Source organism: Chiloscyllium punctatum, chromosome 3 (genome assembly GCF_047496795.1).
Source record: "Chiloscyllium punctatum isolate Juve2018m chromosome 3, sChiPun1.3, whole genome shotgun sequence".
In the NCBI taxonomy this organism is placed as follows: Eukaryota; Metazoa; Chordata; class Chondrichthyes; order Orectolobiformes; family Hemiscylliidae; genus Chiloscyllium; species Chiloscyllium punctatum.
Window position 1 is genome coordinate 41,154,955 of NC_092741.1, and position 15,135 is coordinate 41,170,089.

General features: G+C 40.8%; 1 protein-coding gene across 1 annotated transcript in view; it reads right to left on the reverse strand.

The window, feature by feature from the left end:
- The window catches only part of LOC140458007 (uncharacterized), a 156,691-nt gene that overhangs the window by 36,311 nt on the left and 105,245 nt on the right, over positions 1 to 15,135 (reverse strand). The window contains exon 9 of the mRNA XM_072551953.1: positions 13,175 to 13,285. Within this exon, the coding sequence (XP_072408054.1) occupies positions 13,175 to 13,285 (111 nt within the window). The remainder of the gene's footprint in view (positions 1 to 13,174; positions 13,286 to 15,135) is intronic.

A 15,135-nucleotide genomic window follows, 5' to 3' on the forward strand; every position in this document is an offset into this window, starting at 1 on the left:
GGAAAATCAGGTTATTAGCAGACAATGTAGACAATGTTTATTTTGAGCAGAGCCCACCAGGGAACAGGCCATTCTGAATTTGATGATGAGTAATGAGGCAGACTTGAATAGGAAGTTTAGCGTGCCCTTCGGGGCAGTGACCATAACTTGATCGAATTAATGTGGCAGTTTGAGGGGGAGAAGCTGGAATCAGATGCAACGGTACAATTGAGTAAAGGTAACTACAAAGACATATGGAAGGAGCTGGCCAGAGTTGATTGGAAGGGGAGACCAGTAGAGAAGATGGTGCATTAGCAATGGCAGGTGTTTCTGGGGGTAATTCAGGAGGCTCACCATAAATTCATCCCAGTAAACAAAACGTACCAAGGAGAGGATAAGGAAACTATAGCTGACAAGGGAAGTCAGGGACAGCATAAAAGTAAAAAAAAACTTGTGGCATGAAGATTTGTGGGAAGCCAGAGGATTAGGAAGCCTCGAAAAACTGGCAGAGGATAACTAACAAAGCAATAAGAGTGCAGAAGATGAACTATGACAGTAAGCTAGCTAGTAACATTAAAAAAATAGCATGAGCTCTTTTTCCAGATATTTAAAAGCTAAAAGAGCAGCAAGAGTAGATACTGGACCACTGGAAAATGAGGCTGGAGAAAAAGAAATGGGGAACAAAGAAACAGCGTCAGTTTTTACAGCAGAAGACACCAGCAGTATAACAGAACTACAAAAGAGTTAGGGGGCAGAGGGGGGTGCAGCAGCCATCACTAAGGATAAGGCGCTAGGGAAGCTAAAAGGTCTGAAGGTGGATAAATCACCTTGACCAGATGGACTACACCCCAGAGTTCTGAAGGAGATCATTGAGAAGATTGTGGAGGAATTGGTGCTGATCATTCAGGAATCAGGGAGGGTCCCAGGGGACTGGAAAATGGTTACTGTAATATGCTTGTTTAAGAAGGGAGGGAGGCAGAAGGCAGGAAACTATAGGCTGATTAGCCTGACTTTGGTCAATGGTAAGATTTTAGAATCCATTATTAAGGATGAGATTGCACAGTAGTTTGAAGTGCATGGTAAAGTGGGCCTGAGTCAACACAGCTTCGTCAAGGGGAGGTCATGCCTGACAAATCTGTTAGACTTCTTTGAGGAGGTAATGAGCAAGTTACACAAAGGAGAACTAGTGGATGTGATCTATTTGGATTTCCAGAAGGTCTTTGACAAGGTGCTGCATAAGAGGTTGATATATAAAGGACAAAGTAGTGGCATGGCTAAAGGATTGGCTGACTGGCAGAAGGCAGAGAGTGAACATAAGAAAATAAGAACTAGGAGCACGAGTGGGCCATCTGGCCCTTTGAACCTGCTCTGCCACACAATAAAATCACGGCTGACCTCTTGGTGGACTCAGCTCTACTTACCTGAGCTCTCACTGTATCCCTTAATTACTTTATTGTTCAAAAGATTATCTATCTTAGCTTTAAAAATGTTTACTAAAGTTGCATCAACTACTTCACTGGACAAGGAATTCCACAGATTTACAACCCTCTGGGTGAAGAAGTTCCTCTCAATTCATAAATCTGCTCCATCTAAATCTTGAGGCTATGCCCTCTTGTTTTAGTTTCACCCGTCAGTGGAAACATCCTCTCTACTTCTATCTTATCTAATCCCTTCATAATTTTATATGTGTCTATAAGATCCCCCTTCTTTTTTCTGAATTCTATTGAATATAATCCCATTCTGGATTAGTGGTGCTGGAAGAGCACAGCAGTTCAGGCAGCATCCAAGTAGCTTCGAAATCGACGTTTTCGAAGGTACTTGGATGCTGCCTGAACTGCTGTGCTCTTCCAGCACCACTAATCCAGAATCTGGTTTCCAGCATCTGCAGTCATTGTTTTTACCTCTCTGAATATAATCTCAGTCTACTCAGTCTGTCCTCATAAAGTAATACCCTCAACTCTGGAATCAACCGAGTTAACCTCCTCTGCACCCCCTGTAGTACCAATACATCCTTTCTCAAGTAAGGAGACCAAAACTGCACGCAGTATTCCAGGTGTAGCCTCACTAGCACCCTGTATAGCTGCAACATAGAGTCATAGAGATGTACAGCACGGAAGCAGACCCTTTGGTCCAAACCATCTCTGCCAACCAGATATCCCAACCTAATCTAGTCCCATTTGCCAGCACTTGGCCCATATACCTCTAAATCCTTCCTATTCATATACCTATCCAGATGCCTTTTACATGTTGCAATTGTATCAGCCTCCACCACGTTCTCTGACAGCTCATTCCATACACGCACCACACTCTGTGTGAAAAGGTTTCCCTTTAGGTCCCTTTTATATCTTTCCCATCTCACCCTAAACTATGCCCTCTAGTTCTGGACTCCCCAACCCCAGAGAAAAGACCTTGTCTATTTATCCTATCGATGCTCCTCATGACTTTTTAAATCTTTGTAATGTCACACCCCAGCATCCGACAGTCCAGGGAAAACAGCCCCAGCCTACTCTGCCTCTCCCTATAGCTCAAATCCTCCAACCCCGGCAACATCCTTATAAATCTTTTCTACATAACTTCCTTGCTTTTAAACTCAATCCTTTTAGCAATGAAGGACAAAATTCCATTTGCCTTCCTAATTACTTGTATCTGCAGACTAACCTCTGTGCTAAAGACCTCTGTGATAAAGATGGCAGGTTTTTCAGGATGGCAGGTTTAGCTTGCAATTAGGAAGGCAAATGCAATGTTAGCAATCATTTCAAGAGAGCTAGAATACAACAGCAGAGCTGTATAAGGTTGTGGTCAGACTGCACTTGGAATACTGTAGTTAGTTTTGGGCCTTGTCTCTCAGGAAAGATATGCTGGCATGGAGGGGTCCACAGGGGTCCAAGAATGATCCTGGGGATGAAGGGCTCATATGAGGAGCAATTGAGGACTCTGTACTTGAAGGTCCATATTTGATAAAGTTCAGAAGGATGGGATAAGGTGGGTGTGGTGTGGGATTGATTGAAACTTATAGAATATGGAGCGGCCCGGTCAGAATGGATATAGAGAAGATGTTTCGACGAGTAGGAGATAGATGGACCCAAGGGCACAGACCCAGAATGAAGAAATGACCCTTTAAAACTGAGATGAGGAGGAATTTCCTCAACCAGAGAGTGGTTAATTTATGTAACTCATTTGGTAGAGGGCCGAGAGGCCAAATCAACGAATGTATTTATGACAGAGATAGATAAGTTCTTGATTGGTAAGGGGATCAAGAATTTTGGGAGATGGCAGGAGAATGACATTGAAAAACATATCAGCTATGAGGAAATGGCAGACCAGGCTCCATGGGCTGAATTGCCTAATTCTGCCCCTATATCTTATGGCCTGATTTGAATTGTTTCACAATTTTAAAAATAACTGAAATCAATGGCAATAATGATTTACCACTCCATTGCCCATAACAGGAGGGAAAAATTGCTCCAACCATTTTTGGAACACCCAGAAGAGTTGGGATATCTGGTCGGCGTGGACAGGTTGGACCGAAGGGTCTGTTTCCATGCTGTACATCTCTATGACTCTATAATTGCTTAACTGTCCCACACTGTTAAGGGGTTGGAGTTTCACTCCAAGAGCTGCTGATCAATTGCAGAGTTGGCAATGCTTCAGCCTCAGCAATATCACCAGCAGCAGCAACAATGGAAGAGTCCTCAGACAGCCAGCCTCAGTTAATGTGACTGTATGAGGTCTCCTGTAGGTCACAGAATGCCTCATCAGGAAATTGCAAGGAGGCTGGCAGCTTTTATTAGCTGGTCTCCCCATAAGGTATACAATTCTCCCCCTACCCCAGCAGAATAGCAACACTATGATGAGGTCCGTACAGTGATCAATAATTAGTCTGTGAAGAAGGCTTGACTTTCATTGCTCTGACTTAAACTCTGATTAATAGAGAACAGCATGGCTCTGATTTTGGATTTGGGAGGTATTATTGAAGGAGCCTTGATGAGTTGCTAGAAAACATCTTAGAGATGATATATACTTGCAGCCACGATGCACTGGAGTGGTAGAAGTGGATATTTAACTAAATGGGTTGGCTACCAATCATTATTACTGCTTTTGCCTGCCCATCTGTCTGGCTCCCCTTCCTGCTTTGACTTGGCAGTTTAAAGCTACCTCCCCTACCTGTTTGAATAGGCTTTTGGTCATCTAAACTTATGTCTCCTTATCTGACTTCAAGTCAAATGCTGTTTATTATCAAACGCAGCACGGTGGCTCACTGCTGCCTCATAGTGTCAGGGACCTGGGTTCAATTCCCACCTTGGGTGACCTGTCTGCGTGGTTTTCCTCCCACAATCCAAAGATGTGCAGGTCAGATGAATTGGCCTTACTAAATTGCCCATAGTGCTATGTGCAAATATAGGGTAGGGAAATGGCTCTTGGTGGGTTACTCTTTGCAGGGTCGGTGTGGACTTGTTGGGCCAAATGGCCTGTTTCCATACTGTATGGAACCTAATCTAATTACACTCTGTGAAGGGTCTTGGGATATTTTACTGTCTTAAATGAGCTACACAGTAAGACATGTGGTCATTACTACAATGGAATAAAATGCTCACACCACTCACAGAGTGGCTTGGTGCCATTATTTTGGTCTACACCCAAAAGTGCAATAGAATTACGAAATGATGATATCCTGAATCTGACAACATTGGGAAATATTTCACAAACACAGAACAAGGTAATTTTGTTGGACTTGTGTTTGTACTCACTCTAACTCAGCCAGGCCTCCTTTCTTTGAGATCAATTACAATGGCAAATTTGACAGTAGGTTTACAATAATTTTTCTGTTGGGTTCCCATGAAATGGTAGATGGCAAAACACAATTGCATGTATAAACAGTACAGCAAAATACTGTTTCTTTTCTCAGTTTTCTGTTTCTGTAATTTTAGGCTTACCTCTAGGCTGTTTTTTCTTTCTTTGCTATCTTTTTCTTTGCTATTGATAACACTTTCTCTTTAGCTTTGCTATCCAACATTCTTTTCCTCTCTTTCTGTTATCTTCTTTTTGTACTTTTGTCTCTCTCTCTTTGATTTTCTTTTGCTCTTCTTCCTTCCCCTGTGCCTTTCTAACTGTTAATCAGGAAACGTACTACTTCCAAGAATCATAAGTTAGAAAAATAGGCCTTAAAAATATCTGTATGAAACAGAAAATCAAAAGAAATGTACAATTATTACAAATATTTAAAAATGAAAGGTGATACGAGAACTTAGCAATCAAAAAGCGTTATAAATTTTTCAGTGAAAGATCATCAAATGCTTGAGCTCTGGAGGCTGATCATTTTAAAGTTTCATGTGCAGTATTTCTCATGGTTGTAACAATAACCTCTGGGTGGCTGACCTTTGGAAGGACAAGGAATACTGAGATAAAACCAGTCTAATGTTGCAACATTATCAGGAGCACACAACGAAATGACAATTGAACTTTTGTTTTCCTTAATCCTTGACTAACTAACAAAATAACTTGCAGTGTGAGTTTATTTAAATAAGCTTTGTTGCTAATTACATAGTTTTGAAGGATAGTCAGTGTTATTTTCTAAGAGGGCAGCGGCACAACCAGCAAAGGTCAATGTCATAGAAGAGCAATAGCACAAATTAGTGATAAAACATGTAACCAGATAATGTGTTTAAGGAATAATTGTTGACCAGGAGAAAGGAGCACACCCTTGCTCTGTTTTAAGTACTGAAATGGGATGCTTCATGTTCATCTGAAAAGGAAAGTCCTGATTTAACAATTCATCTTAAAGATAGTACCTCTCTCCATATGGCACAGAATGTCAGGCTCTGTTATGTGCTCAAGACCCAGCAAAAGTGAAGGAACAGCACAATAGATCCAAGTCAGTATATTTATCAATTGGAGGGGACTTTGCAGTAGGTGGTGCTCACATGCATCTACTGCCTGTGCCTTTTGAGGTGGTGGTAGAGATCTTGGATTTGGAAGATGCTGGCAACGGAGCCTGCAAGATACACATTGCTAACACTGGGTATTGATCAAAGTTGTGAGATGATTGGCTGGCTAAAGAACTACAGCAGAAACTGAAACACCTGATCAGCGGATCCAGACACTCTATATAGTCAACACAGGAATTCTTGGACATCATCAGAAATATACACATAGACAAAGAAGAAACTATGGTCTCATTCGATGTAACGGCACTGTTCACCTCTATCGACAAAACCCTAGCCAGAGAAACAATAGCCAACCTGCTGAACATACAGAACAGACAACAGGACGGTGAACCTATCAACAAAGACAGCATACTCAAACTACTGGACCTGTGCCTCACAACACACTTCACATTCAACAACCAAATATATGAACAAATCAACGGCACACCCATGGGCTCACCGATCTCTGGACTCATAGCAGAAGCAGTAATGCAAAGATTAGAACAAATAGTCTTACCGCAAATTCAACCCAAACTCTGGGTCAGATATGTGAATGATACCTTTGTAATAATTAAAAACACAGAAATAGAGAACACACACCGGATCATCAACGCCACACTCACAGGAATCCGATTCACTAGAGAGGAAGAAAAGGACAACCAACTCCCATTCCTAGACGTGATGGTACAGAGAAGACCTAACGGAGAATTCGCCACAAAGGTATACAGGAAAGCCACACACACAGACCAAGTCCTAAACTACGAAAGTAACCACCCCGACACACACAAACGAAGTTGCATCAAGACACTGTTCAAAAGGGCCACAATACGCTGCAGTACACCAGAACTGCAAAAAGAGGAAGAAGAACACCTATACAATGTATTTGCCAAAAACGGATATGCCCGCAATTTCATCAACAGATGCCTAAGGGAAAGACAACGGAACAAGGACATGCCGCAACCCAAAGGACTAGCCACACTACCATACATCAAGAGCGTTTCTGAACTGACAGCCAGACTTCTGTGACCACTAGGACTCATAACAGCACACAAACCAACAGCCATTCTCAGACAACAACTCACCAGAACGAAGGACCCGATACCCAGCCTGAGCAAAACCAACGTAGTGTACAAAATCCCATGCAAGGACTGCACAAAACACTACACAGGACAAACAGGAAGACAGCTAACAATCTGCATCCATGAACACCAAGTAGCCACGAAACGACACAACCAACTATCCTTAGTAGTCACACAGCAGATGACAAGCAACATGAGTTCGACTGGGACAACACTACTATTATAGGACAAGCCAAACAGAGAACAGCCAGGGAATTCCTAGAGGCATTGCACTCATCCACAGATTCAATCAATAAGCACATCGACCCGGACCCAATATACCGACCACTGCAACGGTCAGCTGGAACTGACAACCGGAAGCGGCAGAGACAAACCACTATAAATGCCGGAGGAAACATCACAGAAGCGCTTCACAGGAGGATCCCAAGCACTGAGGATGTCACCTAGACAGGGGACGAAACATCTGCAACACAAATTCCCAGCTCGGCGAACAGAACCACAACAACTGGGTATTGATGGTTGAGGAAGCGAATGTTGAAATGGGCAACAATCTAGCGGCTGTTCTGTCTTGGTTGAGCTTTGGAGCTGCAGTCATTCAGGCAAACGGTGAGTATTCCACCACAAGTCCTAAGTGGCCTATCTGTATCCTGAGACTGTGTCCTCTCATTCTAAACTTCTCAACCGGGGAAATCATCCTCCCTGAATCTGGTATTTCTGCCCATTTACAATTCCATACTTTTCGATCAAAACCTTCTAAACTCTAGTGAATACAGGCGAAAGTGGATCAATCTCTTCTCATAGGACAGTCCTGCTATCCTCAATATCAACCTAATGAACCTCGCACACACTCCCTCTATGGCAAGTATATCATTTTTGGGTCGGGAGACTAAAACAGCACATAATACTCCTCATGTGGTCTCACCAATGTCCTGTATAACTGCATTAAGCCATCCTTAGTTCTGAACTCAAAACTTATTGAAATGAAGACTAATAAAATATATGCCTTCTTAATTGCTTGCTGCACCTGCTTGTCTATTTTAATTGACTGATGTACAAGGACACTCAGATCCCTTGTACATTCGCACTACTCAGTATATCACCATTAAAATAATACTATACTTTCTCTGTTTTACACACTGAAGTGTATAACATCACATTCAGCCATATTATATTGCACTGCCATGTGTTTGACCACTCACTTGTCTAAATCAGCTAGCATCATCTTCCCAACTCCAATCCTGTCATCACTAAGATTGGAAATGTTGCATTTGGTTAACTCACATCAGTCACTTACATATATCATGACTAGCCATGGCCCAAGCACTGATCCTTGCAGTACCCTATTAGTCACTGTCTGTTACCCAGAAAAAGAATAATTTATTACAACTCTCTGTTTCCTGACAGTTTAACCAAATTTCAATCCATGTCAATACTTTAACCCCCATCCCATGTGCTTTACCTTTGCGTACTAACCTCTTATGAGGGATCTTATCAAAAGCCTTCTGAAAATCCAAATGCACTGGTTTTTCCTTATCTAGTAGTTACATGCTCAAAACTCCAGTAGGTTAGTTAAGCATAATTTGCCTATCATTAACCCATGCTGTCAAAAAGTGTGGCGCTGGAAAAATACAGCAGGTCAGGCAGCATCTCAAGAGCAGGGGAGTTAACCTTTCAGACATAAGCCATTCATCAGGAATCCAGCTCATTCCCAAAATGTTGACTCCCCTGTTCCTCAGATGCCGCCTGACGTGCTGTGCTTTTCCAACACCACACGTTTTGACTCTGATCTCCAGCATCTGCAGTCCTCACTTTCTCCATAAACCTAGATGACTATTGCTTACCAAATTTTCTGTTTTTTAAAATAATAATACTATTTTAGCTTTTATCCACTACTGACATTAGGCAAATTGGTTTGCAATTGTATTTTTACTCTCCCTCCCCTTTTAAATAGTGGAGTTACATTTGCCATCATCCAATCTACTCCCGAGTCTGTAGAATTTTGATTGACAGTGTATCCAAGATTTCCAGGGACACTTCCGTTAGTATTCAGGGAGGTAGATTGTCAGGCCTTGGTGATTCCTCAGCCATTAACTCCATTAATTCCTCTAGCACAATTTTCTTATTAAAATAGACCCTTCATTTCTGCCCCCTCACTAGACCTTAACATTTCTGGGAGGTTAATTAAGCCCTGTTTTATGAATTTAATGGATAAGTATGGATTCAATTCTTCTGCCACTTCTTTGATCCCCATTATAATTTCCCTAGCTTCCCTGGAGTAGGGAAGTAGAGAGTTAATGCTTCAGTTATGCCAAGCATAGCTAGGACCACATCTAAAGTACTGTGCAGAGTGATGGCTTCCTCCTTTAAGGAAGGATGTAAGTTCATTGGAGGTAGTTCAGAGAGGGTCATAAGACTAATTCTTGGAATTAATGGGTTGATTTATGTGTAAAGGTTGGATAACCTAGACTTACAGAAGTGTAAGGGACAACATGCTGAAAATATATAAGATCCTGACAGTATAGATGTGGAAAGGGTGTGTCCTCTTATGGGAAAGTCGAAACAGTTGTCACTGCTTGATATTAAGGAGTTGCACAATTAAGATAGAGATTAGGAGAACTTGTTTTCGCATACAGGGTTGAAAAACTTAAAAACTCTCTTTAAAACCTGGTGGAAGCATATTTTGAAGGCAGAGTTAGATAAATCCTTGATAAGTGAGATGAAAGTTATTGGACTTGGTGGAATTATGGAGTAATTAGAACATCTTTGATCGAATGGAGAATGGCAGAGCAAGCCCAACAGTCAAGTGATCTACCTCTGTTCCTAATTCATATGTTCATGATCACAAAATTAGTCTTTCTGGTGAGGACTCAGGGAAACTAATGATCCCCTGAGTCATTATTTGGCCCATTTTGTTGTCAATACCTGTTTATTTTGTACATCCCATAGAAGGTATACTCTTATCCTGGTTTGAGGTTTTTGTTACTTGTATGTAGAGTCTTGTGCTATTCCTTTTTATGTTTCCTTATGACTTAATTTCACAGTTCCTTTTTGTCATCTAATTTCTTTAAAATCTGATAGTTAACCTTTTTAAATATCCCTGGCTTATGTAGTTATCTCTTTATTTGTGCATAAAGTTTCATTATTAGCTTATTTGGTCTTGCTTCTTTTAGGCATATATTTCTCCCAAACACAGTTGACCACCATTTAATACAGTTCCCACTTCTATTCCACCTTTATTTTACGTAGGTTAACTTTTGCAATTCCATGTTGATGCTGCTGAATTTTGCCATTCTTTTGTAAATCTCCAGTTCATATCCTTTATAATAAATTTTAATATTTTCCCACTACTGATCTCAAACTAATAAATCTAAAGCTCTCCATTATACCATTTTCTCCTTTCTTAAATAATGGAATTATATTTGCTACATTTCAGACCACCTTTCCAAAACTGATAGAATTTTGAAAGAAAACCAACTACTGTATGCATCCATTATCTCTCCAGCTACCATCATCAACAGTCTGGGATGAAGATCATCTATTCTATGGGATTTATCAATGTCCAATTAGGTTAAGTTTTCAAATACTTTTTTTTAAACCAATACTTATTATTAGTTAGCACCTCAGTTTTACAAGGCCCTGGTATCTAGTATTTCTGCGAGATTTTCTCCTGCGAAAACTAATGCTAAGTAATTTTAGCTTCTCAGTCATTTCACTGCTGTCCACTATATATTCTCCTGTTCACACCTGAAATGGTCTCACATTTGTCCTGGCTAGTCTTTTACTTTTCAAATGTGTAACAAAGCTTTTGCAATCTGCCTTTAGGTCCCCCATTCATATTCCCTTCTCTCTTTCTTAATCTGGTTATTTGTCCGCTTTTGCATTGTTCTAAACTGCTCCTAGATCTTGGGTTTATCGCTTCTTGCAGCATCCTACCTTTGATTTCCCTTGATTTAATGCAATCTTTAATTTTTTTCATTAATGATGTTTGATTGGTCATTCTCTTAGGTTGTTTGTGCCTTGAAGGAATGTATATCTGTTGCAGATTGTCTCTAACCATTGCCTTGTTAACTGTCAAATCTTTTAGTGTATTTTCCCAATTCCCCATGGCCAACTTGGCCTTCAATGTAAGTTTATTGCTTACTAATGTATGAATCACTCTTATTAAGATTCCCAACATACCTCCTTTATATTTTGCCCACCTCTCTAAAATGTTAAATATTCTCAGATAATTAATTACTAATCTTGGTCAACCTAGATGTTCCAAAGAAGAGTAATTAGACTTGAAACATTATTTCTATTTCTCTCTCCACTGATGTTTTCCTCAGCTGGGTTTCTCCAGCACTTCCCAGGACAAAATGGCAAAGCATCTGGTGAGGCCAACTTGCACCACCAGGACAACCAGTAGCAAAGCAGCTTAGCAATAGGTACCAACACCAAGAATAACAACTCAGTGTGTCAATTGAAAGCTTCACGTGCAGCATTAGTGACAGAATCTGCTTCTCAAGGATTAGCCTTCATAGGCATCAGCAAAAAGTGAATCAATTGAAGATACCCAATCTAAATAAATTACTTGTTGTACATCCATCTTCCTCTGTGAATGGAGGATGCCAACATTTTTTTTTCAGGTTTGAGTTATTTTCATGTGCTTCCGCCCACCCTACCTTAGTTACTAAAGTATTAACCACTATCCTAGTTATCGCCTCTGTTCGTAATTCTAATAGCATTCAGAATTTATATCCCAGCGTTCTGAGCTCCCTTTGTATTATTCTCACCTTTCACATAGAAATGTTTTCTTCTTTCTCTTGCTTGTTCACTACACCTGCTCCAGCTTGCACTTGATGCTTTGAATAAAGATGCAAATGAGCTAACCAAGGAAGTTTGAATACTTAGACCAGGAATGATTTAGCAGCATCTTTAAATATTTACATGCACCTTATTATAGAAAACAAAAGCTGGACCCTACAAATTTAAGTTTACATATCAAAGTAGTCTGATTTTAATAAATAAATGTTGTACTACTCTCATATCACAACCGTTGAAACTCATCTTGAACAATGTTCATAGCTGTGGCAGCTGTAAATAAACAATTCTGCTCCTGCTTTTTCAACTTAATATGACTTAATTAGCTGTACTTTTAATTTAAGACTAACTCTAAAGTTACACATTTTTAATATTGCATCAGGCGATTATAAAGGAGAGCGTGTTGGATTTCTTCATCATTGTTGTACTTGTTATTGGGAGATTGTGGGTTCGAGTCCCAGCAGCCTCAAGTAAAATTTCTATATTTTTCAGGGGGCACAGTGGCTCAATGGTTAGCAGTGCTGCCTCATAGCACCAGGGACCTGGGTTCAATTTCAGCCTTGGGCGACTGCCTGTGTGGAGTTTGCAAATTATCCCCATGTCTGCGTGGGTTTCCTCCATGTGCTCCGGTTTCCTCCCACAATCTAAAGAAGTGCATGCCAGGCTAATTGGCCTTGCTAAATTGCCCACAGTGTTAGGTGCATTAGGCAAGAGTAAATATAGGGTACAGGAATGGGTCTTGGTGGGTTTGTCTTAGGAGGATCAGTGTGGACTTGTTGGGCCGAAGGGCCTGTATCCATACTATAGGGAATCTAATCTAAACTTCATCTTGGGCCCTACATTATGGTGCAGTGCTTCCCTTGTTGATGGGCAGAAAATTGAACAATGCTCCCAACTTTTAAACTACAATCCAGAAAGTAAATGCTGAAAACCTAAAATTAAGAAAAAGTCAGCATAATGCACAACAGACCTGAAAAAAAGTAGACCATTTCTGGTAAGTATCCTACATAACCCCTCTTTATTGCTTTAAAGGTACTAACCTGCAATGCTTTTCATTAAGTCTAATTTTGATTTCAGTAATCGATATCAGACATATGCATGTATAAACAATGCATGTGGTCAAAACATACTATTAATGCTTAGCTCACATGTGAATATTGGCTACCTGGACAAGAATGAATGCAAGTACCTTCAGGAGAGCAGCAGAGGAAACAGATAAGAGCATCTTTTAAGACTTAGGCAGCAGTGACCCAGCAAAACCCACTATGGAAAATAAAATAAATGGTGCAGTGTGGAAACAGAAATCTGTACAAATAACCATCAACTGAAAAGTAACCCTAGAATCAGATTTTGATGTTAACAGGTAAACGTAATTATAATAATAACTCTCACCAGCTTGGGACAGAAGATCTTTGATATATCCTCGAACTCTCTGCAAACCCAGAGATTCCCAGAAATCCAACACAGTGTGAAGAGCCAGGAAAGCACTGTAGTCTTTTAAACCTGAAATAAGTCATTTATTTGAAATCTTTAAGACTACAAAATACTGTACATTAACACAACCAAATTATTATTTTTGAACCTCAGTCAACAAATTGCTATTTGAAATGAAATACTGTTTGCCAAAAATTAACTACTGGTCCTTTATGAATAAAGCTGTTGATATCTAGATCAGATTGGGTAAAATATGAAGGGAAACTATAATAAACTGTGGACACCAGCTTATAAGGAAACTGTACACTCATCCATGATCTTGTGGGCTAGGTTTCAACCAGGAGGCAGCTGTTTCAGTCAATACTGAGTGATGGGAGGGCATATCCTGCTTGCACACATAGAAAAAAGGAAACCTAGTGCCAGGTGATATTTGACAATGGGTGGCCTACTAGTGTGGGATGTCGTGTCACTGTTCCCTTTCTTTGCTGATCATCAGCTTGTTGGCAAACAGGAGAATGCTTGCTGCTTTCGTCACCCTCTTCTTCCATGAAGTCTTCACTGTGAGAAACTTGATCTCTCGTTAGGAACTCCCACTTCTTACAGCCAAGGTTGAGTTTGGGCTAAATGGATAGCTAACCTGCAAGTTCTAGTTCTGATTGGAATGTTTCCAGGATTGGCAAGGTGTACAGATTTATCTTATAGCTCTGACAGGAGGCATAGCTCTTTTGCCCAACAGTAGGAGCAGGTGCTGGCTCTGTTGTATGAGATATGGCCTGGTTGCAGACAAGGCCACAAATGGTTCTTAAAGTACAGCAGGTTCTGCAGTTCCTTCTCTAAGCAAGGGCACTGCAGGTTCGCATGTGCCTCACTCTTATAGGTTTCCTCCAAGCTGCAGTTTGTTTAATTCTTGGTTTCCTAGAAACTCAGCTTATTCTGTCATCATTGCCACTCCTAGTATAGCTAGGGACTGTCTAGTGAATTCTAGCCATTCAGAGAGTTTGAGCATTGCAATTTGGATCTATTGTGCACTAGCTGAAGGACTTAGATAGCTCTGTCCATAATCTCTCACTCTCCCAATGACTCATAGCAATTTAATCATAATCTAATTGCCCCACTTTCTCCTCACAATCTAGTTTCAATCATGAACAAGTGGTTGAAGTGAGTGACATGAGGCTTGGCGTGGAGCAGCTATACAGGGTGATGCAAAGCTGGAAGTTGAGCAGCTGAAGAGAGAAAGATGAGGCTGGAAGGTAGCCAAAGGGAAGGAAGACAGTGACTAGTGAAATACTGCAGAGATAGGGACAGCATGGTGGCTCAGTAGTTAGCACTGCTTCCTCACAGTGCCAGGGACCTGGGTTTGATTCCAGCTTTGGGTGACTGTCTGTGTGGAGTGGGCACATTCTCCCCATGTCTGCGTGAGTTTCCTCTGGGTTACTCCCAGAATCCAAAGATGTGCAAGTTTGAGGAATTGGCCATGCTAAACTGCCCATAGTGTTCAGGGATATGTAGTTTCTTTCCTGTAGTGATTCTATGATCAGTGCTTGGGCCATAGCTAGTCACAACATATAATTATTTAGATGAGGAAATTACATATAATATCCCCAAGCTGGTAGATGACACAAAGCTAGGCAGGAGGGTAGGCTGTGAGGAAAATTCGGAAAAGCTTCACTGTGTTTTGGACAAGCCAAATGAGTGGGCATATACATAGCAGATGCAGTATAATGTGGATAAATGTGAGGTTATCCACTTTGATAGTAAAACAGGCAGGCCAATTATTAACTGAATGTCAGTAGGTTCTAAAAGGGGACTCTGCACTGAGACCTGGGTGTCCTCATACACCAATCACTTAAAGTAAACATGCAGGTGTATCGAATGCTGGTATGTTGGCCTCCATAGCAAACGTACAACAGTGGGGATTT